The sequence below is a fragment of the Ahaetulla prasina genome, chromosome 3 (assembly GCF_028640845.1).
Source record: "Ahaetulla prasina isolate Xishuangbanna chromosome 3, ASM2864084v1, whole genome shotgun sequence".
Classification (NCBI taxonomy): Eukaryota; Metazoa; Chordata; class Lepidosauria; order Squamata; family Colubridae; genus Ahaetulla; species Ahaetulla prasina.
In genome coordinates this window covers 193,569,437-193,582,688 of record NC_080541.1, presented here as the reverse complement: position 1 = coordinate 193,582,688, position 13,252 = coordinate 193,569,437, and the positions used below count along the sequence as shown (strand labels likewise).

Sequence of the window (13,252 nt, the reverse complement as noted above, 5' to 3'; positions counted from 1 at the left end):
GGAATTGAAAATTGTGGGATTTTGATAGTCCTTTATTTTTTTAAAAAAACTGTTAATATATATTGGCTTAAGAGCAAGGAAATGTGAAATGTGTCTCTTCACAGTTGCTCATAAATACATTTTTCCCAGCATCTGTGGATGTTCCACAGCCAAACCTTGCTGACAATTCTGGGAGTTTTAACATCTGAAGAGTAAACAGTTTGAAGAAGGATGATCTAGCCATTAATCTTTACCTTGAGTTAAATAAAGCTAAATTACCCTGTAAATGTATTCTTGCCTTTTCACAAATACCTTTTTACGTTTAGACTGCACTTTTTTTACTGCCTTTCTCCACTGAAAGACTTTTAGGTCAGTGTCTTAGATCTGTGAGAAACTGGTGAATACTGATCACAATCTTAATAGTGGGGAAATTGGTTTTCTACACAGAGAATTTTACTTACTGCCTCAAGGAAAAATTTTACATTACGACTTCCTGTCATTACGTTCTCAAACTTCATTCAATTGGTTATAACAGCATTGCTGAGAAATTATAAGCCATATGGTTTATGTTTGATTTGGGTCTAGTGTATGCCTGGAAAGGAGAAACAGATGAAGAATACATATGGTGTATTGAACAGACCCTCTACTTCAAGGATGGGCAGCCTCTGAACATGATTCTTGATGATGGTGGAGATCTCACCAGCTTGGTTCATACCAAATATCCTCAGCTCCTGAAAGGTAATTGCCTAGTCTTCCAAAACACTTTTCTAATATATTGTACATTCAAAGTCACTGGGGAGATAATTGTTTCATTTTTAAAGGGATGGCTGGGTGGGTAGGCAAAACTCATAGTCACTCAAAACAGTACATTTTACTTGTAAGGCAAGAAACACCCACAAAGTATGTTGTAAGCCCAGTTGACTTAGCATATGGTAAAGGAAAAGAACCTAATGCTGGGAAAGATTGAGGGAAAAAGAAGAAGATGGAGTCACTGAAGCTGTAGGCATGAGCTTAAATGGACTCCAGAGGATGGTAGAGGACAGGAAGGCCTAGAGGAAGGTTGTCTGTGGGGTCGCAAGGGGTCAGACACGACTTCGCAACTAACAACAACAATGGTAAAGGAGGATTTATTTGCATTAAACTTTTTGCCCATTCCTCCAGAATATGCTAGGTCCTTTCAGCTCCAATCTTTGGTGTTGCTAAATGCTTTGCAACCTTTAGTAATACAGAATACCCACTTTAGATAATAAACTTTGGTTTGAATTCTTTTCCCAAGTGACCCCTTATTCTCACTTAGTACACAAACCAATCGAAGGCATCAGGTTACCCAGCCGTGATTACCCCTCATATATGAGGAAAACATTGTACAGTTTGAGGTATTATGGATATATGCTTCTGTGTGGTGTATACCTGTATTTTTTACTTTATATTAACAAAGACTTATAAAAATAATTGAAATAAAAATCCCTCCTTTGGTAAATATCTGCACGTGCCTGAGAAGCTTGATAAACCTACATAAGTATTTATACTCTAGAAGTGAGATGTACATTTTACATTTTGTGGCCTTGTAAAATTATTAAGATTGTTCCATTTTAAAAAAAATCTGACCTATATGGTAGTATAGTTAGCATGAATCTGAAATTCCCTAGGTTTTTAATTACACACATTTAATAGCTAGGAGTCAATTTTCTGCTCCCGTCCCTTTGCAAAATTCTCAGTATTTGGGGTGCTATGCTCAGACTTTTTTGCAGCCTTAATAACATAGCTTCAACTGTAAAATAATAATAGACAACCCATGCTCTGTTGGGTCACCAGTTCAGAGACATTTCTTTACTTAAGCAGAAAAACAGAATGATCATAGGCGGGTAAAAAAGCAGTGGGAACAGGAATAATTTCCAATTTCCTTGTGGCTTCCTCATTGAGTTTCCTGCTGGAATGTTGGCAGGGAGGATCAGAAATCTGCCCAGCCCAGCCCAGCAGGCAATTAAATGGCTGCTGCTGGGTAGAGGAGGGAGTGAGGGATTGTGAGACTGGCTGGGAAACTGTCATATTGAAACCCTATGACAGTGATGGCTAACCTTTTTGCCATTGCGTGCCAGTGTTGGGGGGTAGGTGTGCACATGCACACACGCATGCACGCACAACCCACCTCCCCTCCCCCCTGCTTCTGGGACATGATGGCCTGGTACGACGGATTTTCTTTCTCACCTGGGTCCAGATCCTCTCTATGCATTTGGGGAGGGCAAAAACAGCCTTCCCCACTCCCTCAGAGGCCCTCTGGAGGTCCAGAACGGCCCATTTCCAACTTCCGGTTGGACAGGAAGTGATGTTTTTTGCTATCCCTAGCCTCCAGAGCCTCTCTAGGACTCTCTGGAGGCTGGGGAACAGCAAAAAATGTCACTTCCTGTCCAACCGGAAGTTGGGAAACTGTCCGTTTTGGGCCTCCAGAGGGCCTGGGGATCTATAGATCCCTATGCATCTAGGGAAGGTTGTTTTCACCCTCCCTAGATGCATAGAGAAGATCTGGAGCCAGGTGAGAAGGAAAAACGGGCCTTCCCTACCCACCACAGGCCCTCCGGAGGCAGGAAACAGCCTGTTTCCCTACTTCTGGTGGGCCCAGAAGGCCCGAATATCAGCTGGCTGGCATGTGCATGCGTGCCGAAGCTGAGCTGGCGTGCCCACTGATATGGCTACACGTGTCACCTGTGGCACGCGTGCCATAGGTTCGCCATCATGGCCGTATGAGAACTGAAGAAGCTTCTTGGAAGAGAAGTGAAATGTTTTCAAAGGGGGAAGAAAAAAAACAAAGTCCAGTTGCCTTTTAGAAAAAGCACCTTTGGAATAAACATGAGCTGGATGATTAAGAATCTCCGTAGACATTCTGTCATGGTGAAAATTAAGACCATATGAGAAGAAGCACTGAAACAGCTACAACTTCCCCAAATTTCATTCCCTTTGGGAATCATGGGTCCTGGATTTTGGACACATTCTGTAAGTTGCCATTTGAGGTACCTTGGTTCAAAAATTGTTACTCTGTGATGCAATATTTCACCTATTAAAAATCCTGACAATGAGAAGTTTTGTAGTATATAGAACTTTTTTGTATTAATGTAGTAATGCCAGATGACTCTAGTAAGAAGAAATATCAAGTTTTTATTGCTTATAGATTGAATACGTTCCACAACAAATATACAACGAACTTTGCAACAAATATACAGTCATGGCTGAAAGTGTGGGCACCCCAGAAACTTAATATTTTGTTGCACACCCTTTGGAAAAAATAACTGAAATCAGTCGCTTCCTATAACCATCAATAAGCTTCTTACACCTCTCACCCGGAATTTTGGACCACTCTTCCTTTGCAAACTGCTCCAGGTCTCTTATTGGAAGGGCGCCTTTTCCCAACAGCAATTTTAAGATCTCTCCACAGGTGTTCAATGGGATTTGTATCTGGACTCATTGCTGGCCACTTCAGAACTCTCCAGCGCTTTGTTGCCATCCATTTCTGGGTGGTGCTTTTTGACGTATATTGGGGTCATTGTCCTGCTGGAAGACCCAAAATCTCGGACGCAAACCAAGCTTTCTGACACGGGGCTCTACAAGACGTTTTCCCAGAAGGATTTTGGTTTACTCAAGTACATTTTGGCAAACTGTAGTCTTGCTTTTTTATGTCTCTGTGTCAGGCAGTGGGGTCCTCTTGGGTCTCCTGCCATAGCGTTTCACTTCATTTAAATGTCGACGGATAGTTCGCGCTGACACTGATGCTCCCTGAGCCTGCAGGACAGCCTGAATTTCTTTGGAACTTGTTTGGGGCTGCTTATCCACCATCCAGACTATCCTGCATTGCAACCTTTCATCAATTTTTCCTCTTCCGTCCACGCCTAGGGAGATTAGCTACAGTGCCATGGGTTGCAAACTTCTTGATAATGTTGCACACTGTTGACAAAGGCAAATCTAGATCTCTGGAGATGGACTTGTAACCTTGAGATTGTTGATATTTTCCCACAATTTTGATTCTCAAGTCCTCAGACAGTTCTCTTCTCCTCCTTCTTTTGTCCATGCTTAGTGTGGCACACACAGACACACAATGCAAGAGTAAGTGCACTTCTCTCCTTTTTATCTGCTTTCAGGTGTGATTTTTATATTGTCCACACCTGTTACTTGCCCCAGGTGAGTTTAAAGGAGCATCACATGTTTGAAACAATCTTATTTATACACAATTTTGAAAGGGTGCCAATAATTTTGTCCAGCCCATTTTTGGAGTTTTGTGTGACATCATGTCCAATTTGCTTTTTTTCCTCCTTTTTTCTGTTTTGTTCCAATACACACAAAGGGAATAAACATGTATATAGCAAACCATGTGTTACTGCAATACTTTTCTGTGAGAAATACTTGATTTTCGGGAAAAATTTCTGGGGTGCCAAAACTTTCGGCCATGACTATACAATGAACTTTTTGGAAAGTAGCCAAACCAAAAAAAAAAAAATTCAATACTATTCTTTTGGTTTTGAGAAAAATGTTTCCTTTTGAAGATCTTGAAAGTTTTCCCCAATTTTTTCAATCCTCTAAACCTTAAATTGTTCAGGAATATCCCAGATTTTGTTGTCATGAATTACATGGTAAAGTGGAAGATTCAAGGAAAGACAGAAAGTGTTCAAGTAGCTTCTCTGCTATGTTATCATGATACTTTCTTAGTCTGTATATACTAGATTAGGGATTTAAATAGAACAAATAAAACAGCAATAAATCCCTGGGATTTGAGGAGGAGCACTTTGAATTCATGGCTGCCAAAATAATGTTGTTATTTTTTAAAAATAAATTGCTCAAAAGGATGTGCACTTCTGTGATAGCACAATGCAGTTCTGCCTCGTCATGTTTTGCTGTTTGAAAGGTACTGATTTGGTAGTCAATGCAGTATTTCTGCCAACCAGAAAGTCTGGCTTCCTGTTCACATCTTCCCAATTCGTTTTCTTTAAGCTTTGCATTCTGTTTTTCCAATAAACAAATGGCATTCAAGTTGATTAATATAAAACAGTAAAGTAATTAATCCCACAAATGAAAATCTTATACAGTGGATTAGAAAGTGCTCAGACCTATCTTCTTTAGCCAGGCAACTAAAGCTTGCTTACACATCAAAACCAACCTTACAGTGAGAAAGATAAAATAATCAGTGCTTTTGGTTTTTACATAATTTACCAACCTGTTTCACAGAATGTAAAATATATAACGCATGCACACCCCAATTCATAAAATTCAAATCAATTATTAGGGGTAGATTGTTTTAGTTTTCTTTTGTGAAGAAAAATGACTTGGATGAGGACTCATCTTCTTAGCATTCCTAGATATGATGGTAGGTTTAAGTTCAAGAATGGTATCTCTGTGTATTGCATGGCAGAATCGGAGCCATATAGACTGTATTATTTTCTCTTAATTGAACTTTGAAGACATGTAGAAATAGCTTAATATCAAAATGCTTTTATCCCCTCAATAAATAGGTATTCACTTATAGCTTTGAAACTATGCCTGTCAGGAACTTGTCTTTCAGGATCAGAGCTCAGGTCTTTATCATCAACAGATAGTCCTTGACTTATGACTATATTTGAGCTCAGAGTTATTGTTAAAAATTGTGATCATTAAGCAGATTATCATGTGATGATGCCTGGTTTTATGGCTCTTTTTGAAGTGGTTTGTTAAGCAAACACCACCATTGTTAAATAAATTCATTTTATCCAGTGGGCTGTTTTTGAAGTAACTGGAAGTAAATATTGGGAACAGGCCAAATCGTTCATGGTCCTGTAACTGTGGGACACTGCAAATAACCATATAGGCGAACTGGTTGCCAAACACCCAAAATGAGATCATGTGATCAGAGGAGGGTACAGCCAACATAACTTCAAGTTATAAGTAGCTTTTGGGAGTGTCCATTGTAACTTTGATCATTAAGCCACCAGTCAAAAGTCAAGGACTACCTACAGTCTAGCATAGTACAAATCCATACTGTTTCAAGTGGCAATCCACATAATTAGCAAACTGCCTATATTAATGTATTGCAGTTAATAAAGATGGCAAATAGAAAAAAGTTCCTAAAGATAAAACCCAGAAATATTGGAAAAACAAAAAACAACATTAATCTACAAATTTGAGCAAGGCTGTTTTCCAATGCAGTAGTGAAACTGAAACCTGCAAGTTAAGCCTCTGATGTCCTCTATTTTTAACAGTAGACAAGGATAAGGAAACAGACCAAGATCTTCCAACATTGGTTCTTTTAGAGGCAATAATCCTGCTGGTTTAACAGGGCCATCAATATTACACAAGCATTATTCCATTATTCTATATTACATAATTACTTTCTAGGCTCGTGTACCTTTGGACATTTTGTAATTTAAGCAAAAAATGGGAGCAATTGTTCAGGGTCAGTGCTGCCCTTGACTTTTTAGAGATATGGAAGGGGCTACACAAAATAGGCAGGTTCAAGAGTAACTGAAATTTAAATTACAGTTAATTAAACTTAAAATGCAATTAATATGCTCATTTACAGTATATATACTATATATAGTTATATGCTATAACTATATTATATATGTATATATGTCAGGGGTGAAATCCAGCAGGTTCTGACAGGTTGTGGAGAACTGGTAGTGGAAATTTTGAGTAGTTTGGAGAACTGGCAAATACAACCTCTGGCTGGCACCAGAGTGGGGTGGGAATGGGGATTTTGCAATATCCTTCCCTCAGGAGTGGGTAGGGAATGGAGATTTTGCAGTGTCCTTCCCTGGAGTGGGGTGGGAATGGAGATTTTGCAGTATCCTTTCCCCAGGAGTGGGGAGGGAATGGAGACTTTGCAGTATCCTTCTCCTAGAGTGGGGTGGGAATGGAGATTCTGCAGTATTCTTCCCCTGCAACGCCCACCAAGTCACACCACGCCTACCAAGCCACGCCCACAGAACCGGTAGTAAAAAAAAATTGGATTTCACCACTGATATATGTATGTATTTGAAAGAAACCAAAATTGTAGACGTATAGAAGCTTTCATGGCCATGGGAGAGGGTACAATTACTAGTAGATAGCTTACTGTAAGTATTTCTTAAACTGTAATAGGTTATAATTTTTTACATAATTTTTTTAAAACAAAATTGCAGATGCAACAGTGAATCATTAAAACCATGCACTAGAAGTAAAAGACTAATTGGTCATTGAGATATAAAGTTATGTAAATAAGGTTTTGTCAAAAGCCCACTAGAGGGAGGCCTTGCATTTTCTAATCTAGTCTATCAAGCTACTGTCCTAGTCATTCTTTCTTTACATTAATAAACAATATATTGCAAAGTCTATTTTTATTCATCAGCTATATTTCAGGAGAGATATAGGGTAGAATTGTCCTTTGTACATCCAGAAATGATTAGTGTTCAACTTTTTTCTCCTTACATTTTTCTAGTGCTAAGAAGTGCAAATAGGGATATACTTGTTTCTTAGTACTTCGCCTCATTCTTCTAAAAATTTACAATTTGCAACCAATGTGAGGTATTTATGATCTTTTTTTCTATTGCTTCCCCGCGATCCAAATATTTGTATTGAATGTGATACTACCAGATGTATTTAGAATAGAATAGAATAGAATAGAATTTTATTGGCCAAGTGTGATTGGACACACAAGGAATTTGTCTTGGTGCATATGCTCTCAGTGTACATAAAAGAAAAGATACGTTCATCAAGGTACAACATTTACAACACAATTGATGGTCAATATATCAATATAAATCATAAGGATTGCCAGTAACAAGTTATAGTCATACAGTCATAAGTGGAAAGAGATTGGTGATGAGAACTATGAAACGATTAATAGTATTGCAGATTCAGTAAATAGTCTGACAGTGTTGAGGGAATTATTTGTTTAGCAGAGTGATGGCTCGAAGTGATATCAAGATATTTAATTATCGGCGTTCTCATACAAAATCTGTCTCCTTGAATATTTGTTGTTGTTGTTAGTTGCGAAGTCATGTCCCCATGGACAACGTTCCTCCAGGCCTTTCTGTCCTCTACCATCTTCGAGTCCAATGGCATAGGGCCGGGTTATTTACGGGACCGCCTACTGCTACCGAATACCTCTCACCGACCCGTGTACTCTCACAGAGAGGGACTCCTCAGGGTGCCGTCAGCGAGGCAGTGTCATCTGGCAACGCCCAGGGGAAGGGCCTTCTCTGTGGGGGGTCCTACCCTCTGGAACGAACTACCCCCAGGACTTTGTCAACTTCCGGACCTCCGAACCTTCCGTCGCGAGCTTAAAACACACTTATTCATCTGCGCAGGACTGGATTAGATTTTAAATTTATTGGTTTTAAATGGGTTTTATTTTTTTATATTGTTTTTAAACATTCGGCCTTTTAGAATAAGTTTTTTAATTGTTATTTTAATCTGTATTTATGTGTTTTTATTTGCCTGTGAACCGCCCTGAGTCCTTCGGGAGATAGGACGGTATATAAATACGATTAATAAATAAATAAATAAATAAATTTAAGCTCACACCTATTGCTTCAGTGACTCCATCCAGCCACCTCGTTTTCTGTCGTCCCTGAATATGCAGTCTATTAAAATACTATATCAACAGGGCCATTGGTTATCAGTTAATATATGGCAGAAGAGCACATTATTATACAAGGCTATTGTTCACTTCTATGAAACACCTTTTGATTGATTTAAGAGCTAAGTTTTATATTTTTCTAGTAGTTTTTTATTCAATGAAAAGTATGCATTAAGTTTCACTTACTACAGTACACACTCCCATAGGAAATCCAACATCGCGAAACTAGAGGGACAAGCTAATGCTGACCACATCTTATCAAAAATACACTTCCTTTCCAACTATCTCTTTTATTGTCTTGAAATAAAAGAGATAATTTAAAATAAAAGATAATTACTTTAGGAATATTCCTTCATAAAACCATAAAATCCTTCATAAAATCCTTCATAAAACAATTGTATTAGATGAGCTGCAATTGTAGAATAATGTTCAAAATTTCAAGTTCAACAAAGTCGATAGCTAAATCTACATTTGGTTTCAATCTTGTGTGGAAATGGGAATAAATCAAAGTCATATAAACTGGGGCCTATCAAATTACATGTACTTGATCAGTTCAGTAAGCTGATTAAGCTGATGAAACAACATTAATGTAATTTATAAAACATACAGTCCAGCTTGGTTTTTTTTTTTTCTTATTTCATCAATCTTTCAAAGAGCCTGATGTAGTTTAAAACTGACTTGGAACATCTGCATTCTGTTCTCAGGTTCCAGCTAAGGCAGGGGTGTCCAAACTTGTCAACTTTAAGACTTGCGGACTTAAACTCCCAGAATTCCTCAGACAGCAAAGCTGAGTCCACAAGTCTTTAAATTGCCAAATTTGGACACCCCTGATCTAATGTTAAAGCATATATAATTGTGCTTAGTCAACTATTATGAACTTTAGTTGAACTAATGAAGGATATTACTGTAGCATAGATGAAAAGCCAATATAACATAAGTGTTCTATAGCCAGCCAGATGTTGATACTGTCTTCACATTCTTCTTCCGGTACATTCTTATATATGAGCTGACATAAAGATTGATTTCTAATTTTATTTCAACAATATAATATGTTTAGGACACATTTAATGTTATCCTCAAAGAGATATACAGATACAAGAAAGTAAAACAATAAATGTTATGTGCTTCCTTCAGTGAGGCCAAATACTGTTCTCAATTCGTGTTACTATAAAATAACCACTGCAGATGTAGTTACAATAAAACAGCTAATAACTACAGTGAAGGAACATATTTATATTTCTAAAATCAAAAGGGAAATAGAAACCATGCCTCAATAGAAGACATATTTATTACTTGCCCAATTAATGTTTGCAAAGTAATTCCATCCATAACTGGTGGAAAGCTTTTAAACAAGGCTTGTAAATTTTATTTCCTACTCTTCCCCACCCATAACAAGTAACTCTTCTATCCTGTATTAAATTTTAGAAATGTATGTATTTTTTCGAGCACACAAGCCTTGTTGTACAGGTAGCCTTCAACTTACAACACTTCATTTAGTGGCTGTTCGAAGTTACAACGGTACTGAAAAAAGGTGATTTATGACTGTTTTTCACACTTACGACGATTGCAGCATCTCCATGGTCATCACCATGATCAAAATTCAGACACTTGGCAACTTAACTCATATTTATGATGGTTGCAGTATTCTGGGGTCATGTGATACCTTTTGACAATCTTCTGGCAATCAAAATCAATGGGCAAGGCAGATTCACTTAATAACTGTTACTGACTTAATAACTGCTATGATTTACTTAACAACTGTGGCATGAAAAATGATAAAATGTGGTCGTAAGTTGAGGACCAACTGTAGTCAGTTATTGAAGTTTCAGATGATTTTGGACACAATATCTTTTAAATATAGTCTCAGTGTGCAAAGTTATGCTGCTTCAGCAGTGCATCCATAAATCCTGATTGAATCCCTCTGGGAAAAAGTCCCATTATTAACATAGTTTGTATCCTTACGATTTATATTGATAAATATTATTTATAATTTATATTTCCTAATATGATTTGATTGCTTATTTGTACGCTATGACTATCATTAAGTGTTGTACCTTATGATTTTTGATGAATGTATCTTTTCTTTTATGTACGCTGAGAGCATATGCACCAAGACAAATTCCTTGTGTGTCCAATCACACTTGACCAATAAAGAATTCTATTCTGTTCTGTTCTGTACTGTTCTATTCTAAAGTAAGCATAGGATTATTTTATATCAGCTATTTGAAATTCAGGTAATGTTCCAAACAGCTTCACAATTTCTGAGAACGTTGTATATTATTGTTTGTCACTGAAGGAAGATCTTTCTTCCTGGGTTAACCTTGAAGCCCTTCTTAACCATACATATTGTTTTCTTCTGCCCATGCACTGGATATTTATTCTGATGTCTTCAAGCATTTAAAAAGTTTACACTGAAAAGAAAATAAATAGATGTTCAAAGGGTAAGTTATATCCCTTTTTATGTGTAAAAAAAAAGATTGGTTACATCTGTCCATTACTATTGTTTGTCATCCTGCCAGAATGAAATCTAAGATTGCCTCTTGTAAGAAGTAGTTTAGTAAATTCTGTTGGATTTTTCCCTTGCAGGAATCAAAGGAATATCAGAGGAGACGACCACCGGTGTCCATAATCTTTACAAAATGCATGCCAATGGAACTCTGAAGTTGCCAGCTATTAATGTTAATGACTCTGTCACAAAGGTAACAACCACTATTCTTGTGTTCTAGCTTCTTTTTCCTTGAAAGAAGAAGGCAACCTACTGTTCTTCATATTTTACATGAAGGGTTTGTTTCCATACCCCCCTTTATGTGTGTATGACTACTTCCTGCTGAAGCTATAGAATATTGCATCTAAACAGGGAATGAGGCGATGTCTCCTTGGCATCAAAATTAAAAATTAAGTGTTATGGGTCTTTCTTGCATTTGGAAATGCTTAAAAGCTGCAAACTGTTTCTGTCATCCCTTTGTCAATAAATTACTCATGTAGAATGGATTTTCCTTTACAATATACGTACAGGGAACATGAACTGTGTAGTTGTTTTTATCCCTTTTATTAGGTTTTATTATTTATTACTTAGTTTTACCCCTTTGGATTGTGTGGGTTTTGAGGGTTTTTTTAAATTACTTGGTGTCTTTTTTTTGGTCATCCTATTTTCTATTCTTTATTTTTCTCTATTATTCTATTATTAATGTTTTTACTAGTGAAGTATCCAGAATCGTTGGGAGTCAGGCAGCATATAAATGTAACAAATTAAGTTTGGAGGATCCTAACATCAGTTAATATAAATAGTTTCTGGAGGCTTTGAAATGATGGTAAGGGGAGAACATGATCATAGAGAAAGACATAGTTTGATATCTAAATGAATCATTGGGAATCAGGTGGTATACAAGCATAAATAACAACAACAACAACAGCAATTGATCCAATGAATTACTAATTTCCTGGCCTTAAATCTTACAGAAGCCTCTCATTATACTGGTACATCCAAGTTACATGTATTCATTTTGTTTAATACAGTTTCATATATCTATAATTGATAAAGATTGAGCCTTAGTATATACAGTATGCAAATGTTTTCATTTATCTGCAGTTTTGGCTTCATTTTTAAATTTTTTAAATTTATCTACCTTTAGTTGTCCAAATCACCAGAGTAATTCTAAGTGGCTTACATATTAAGATTAAAAACAGTAAATAGGAACAATTAAAATGCAAAGGACAAAACAGTAGTGCAGACGGTGCACCAGAGAAAGATAACAAACTCAAAAGCTGGTGTGGCATTCCCATTACATTATCAGGAAGATAATGAATACAATGCAGGCACTGCTGAAAAAGTCGTATTTTGGGACCTTTGGGACCTTCTAGTTGTCAGACCTAGAAGCCAACTTTCTACCTTTGTGCCTTTAAGATTCAGGCCTGCCACAAATCCTACTGTGGGAAATTGGGAGGTGGGATTGCATAGAGGGAAGAAGATAAGTAAAGGTAAAGGTTCTCCTTGCACATACGTGCTAGTCGTTCCCGACTCTAGGGTGCGGTGCTCATCTCCGTTTCAAAGCCGAAGAGCCAGCGCTGTCCGAAGATGTCTCCGTGGTCATGTGGCTGGCATGACTCAACGCCAAAGGTGCACGGAACGCTCTTACCTTCCCACCAAAGGTGGTCCCTATTTTTTCTACTTAAAAAATAGTATATAGTATAAGATAAGTAGTCACAATAAAATTCTTTATAGAAAGTCAAGGCCATGGTGCCCTGCAGCTGTGTTGAGAACTGTACCTGATTGGATGTGTGGTGGACATGTGGGAGAGGAGCAAGGTCTTGAACTTTCTTTTCAGTGTGGAAAACCCGCAAGCTCTCAGATTCGGGTTTTTCCAGATGAGCCAATATGACATCTCTAATAAAAGTTAGCTTTGAGGAATTTCAAGCCTCGGATTTGATTTCGTTGGTGGTGTTACTTGGAACCCTGACACTCGTATTGTTGCAGCCTTATGAACCTCAAGAGGAATGCTGTTCTACAGGGCAGCCACTGAAATGGAGTAGATTTCCCACCTAGATCCCACTCAGTGGCAACTCTAGAGACCTGAACTCCTCCAAATCTTAGTGACAAGAAGTGACAGTAGAAAGTTGACCCCATAGGTCTTGACAATCAACACCTTAAATTTTGCCCTGCAATCCAACATTTTTATTGGGTTTTGATAATATTTT

The 13,252-nt window shown here is 37.7% G+C and overlaps 1 protein-coding gene across 1 annotated transcript in view; it reads left to right on the top strand.

Moving 5' to 3' along the window:
• Window positions 1–13,252, top strand: part of AHCY (adenosylhomocysteinase) — a 40,466-nt gene that overhangs the window by 11,839 nt on the left and 15,375 nt on the right. Inside the window, exons 4-5 of the mRNA XM_058176563.1 lie at window positions 565–717; window positions 11,144–11,256. Of these exons, the coding sequence (XP_058032546.1) occupies window positions 565–717; window positions 11,144–11,256 (266 nt within the window). The remainder of the gene's footprint in view (window positions 1–564; window positions 718–11,143; window positions 11,257–13,252) is intronic.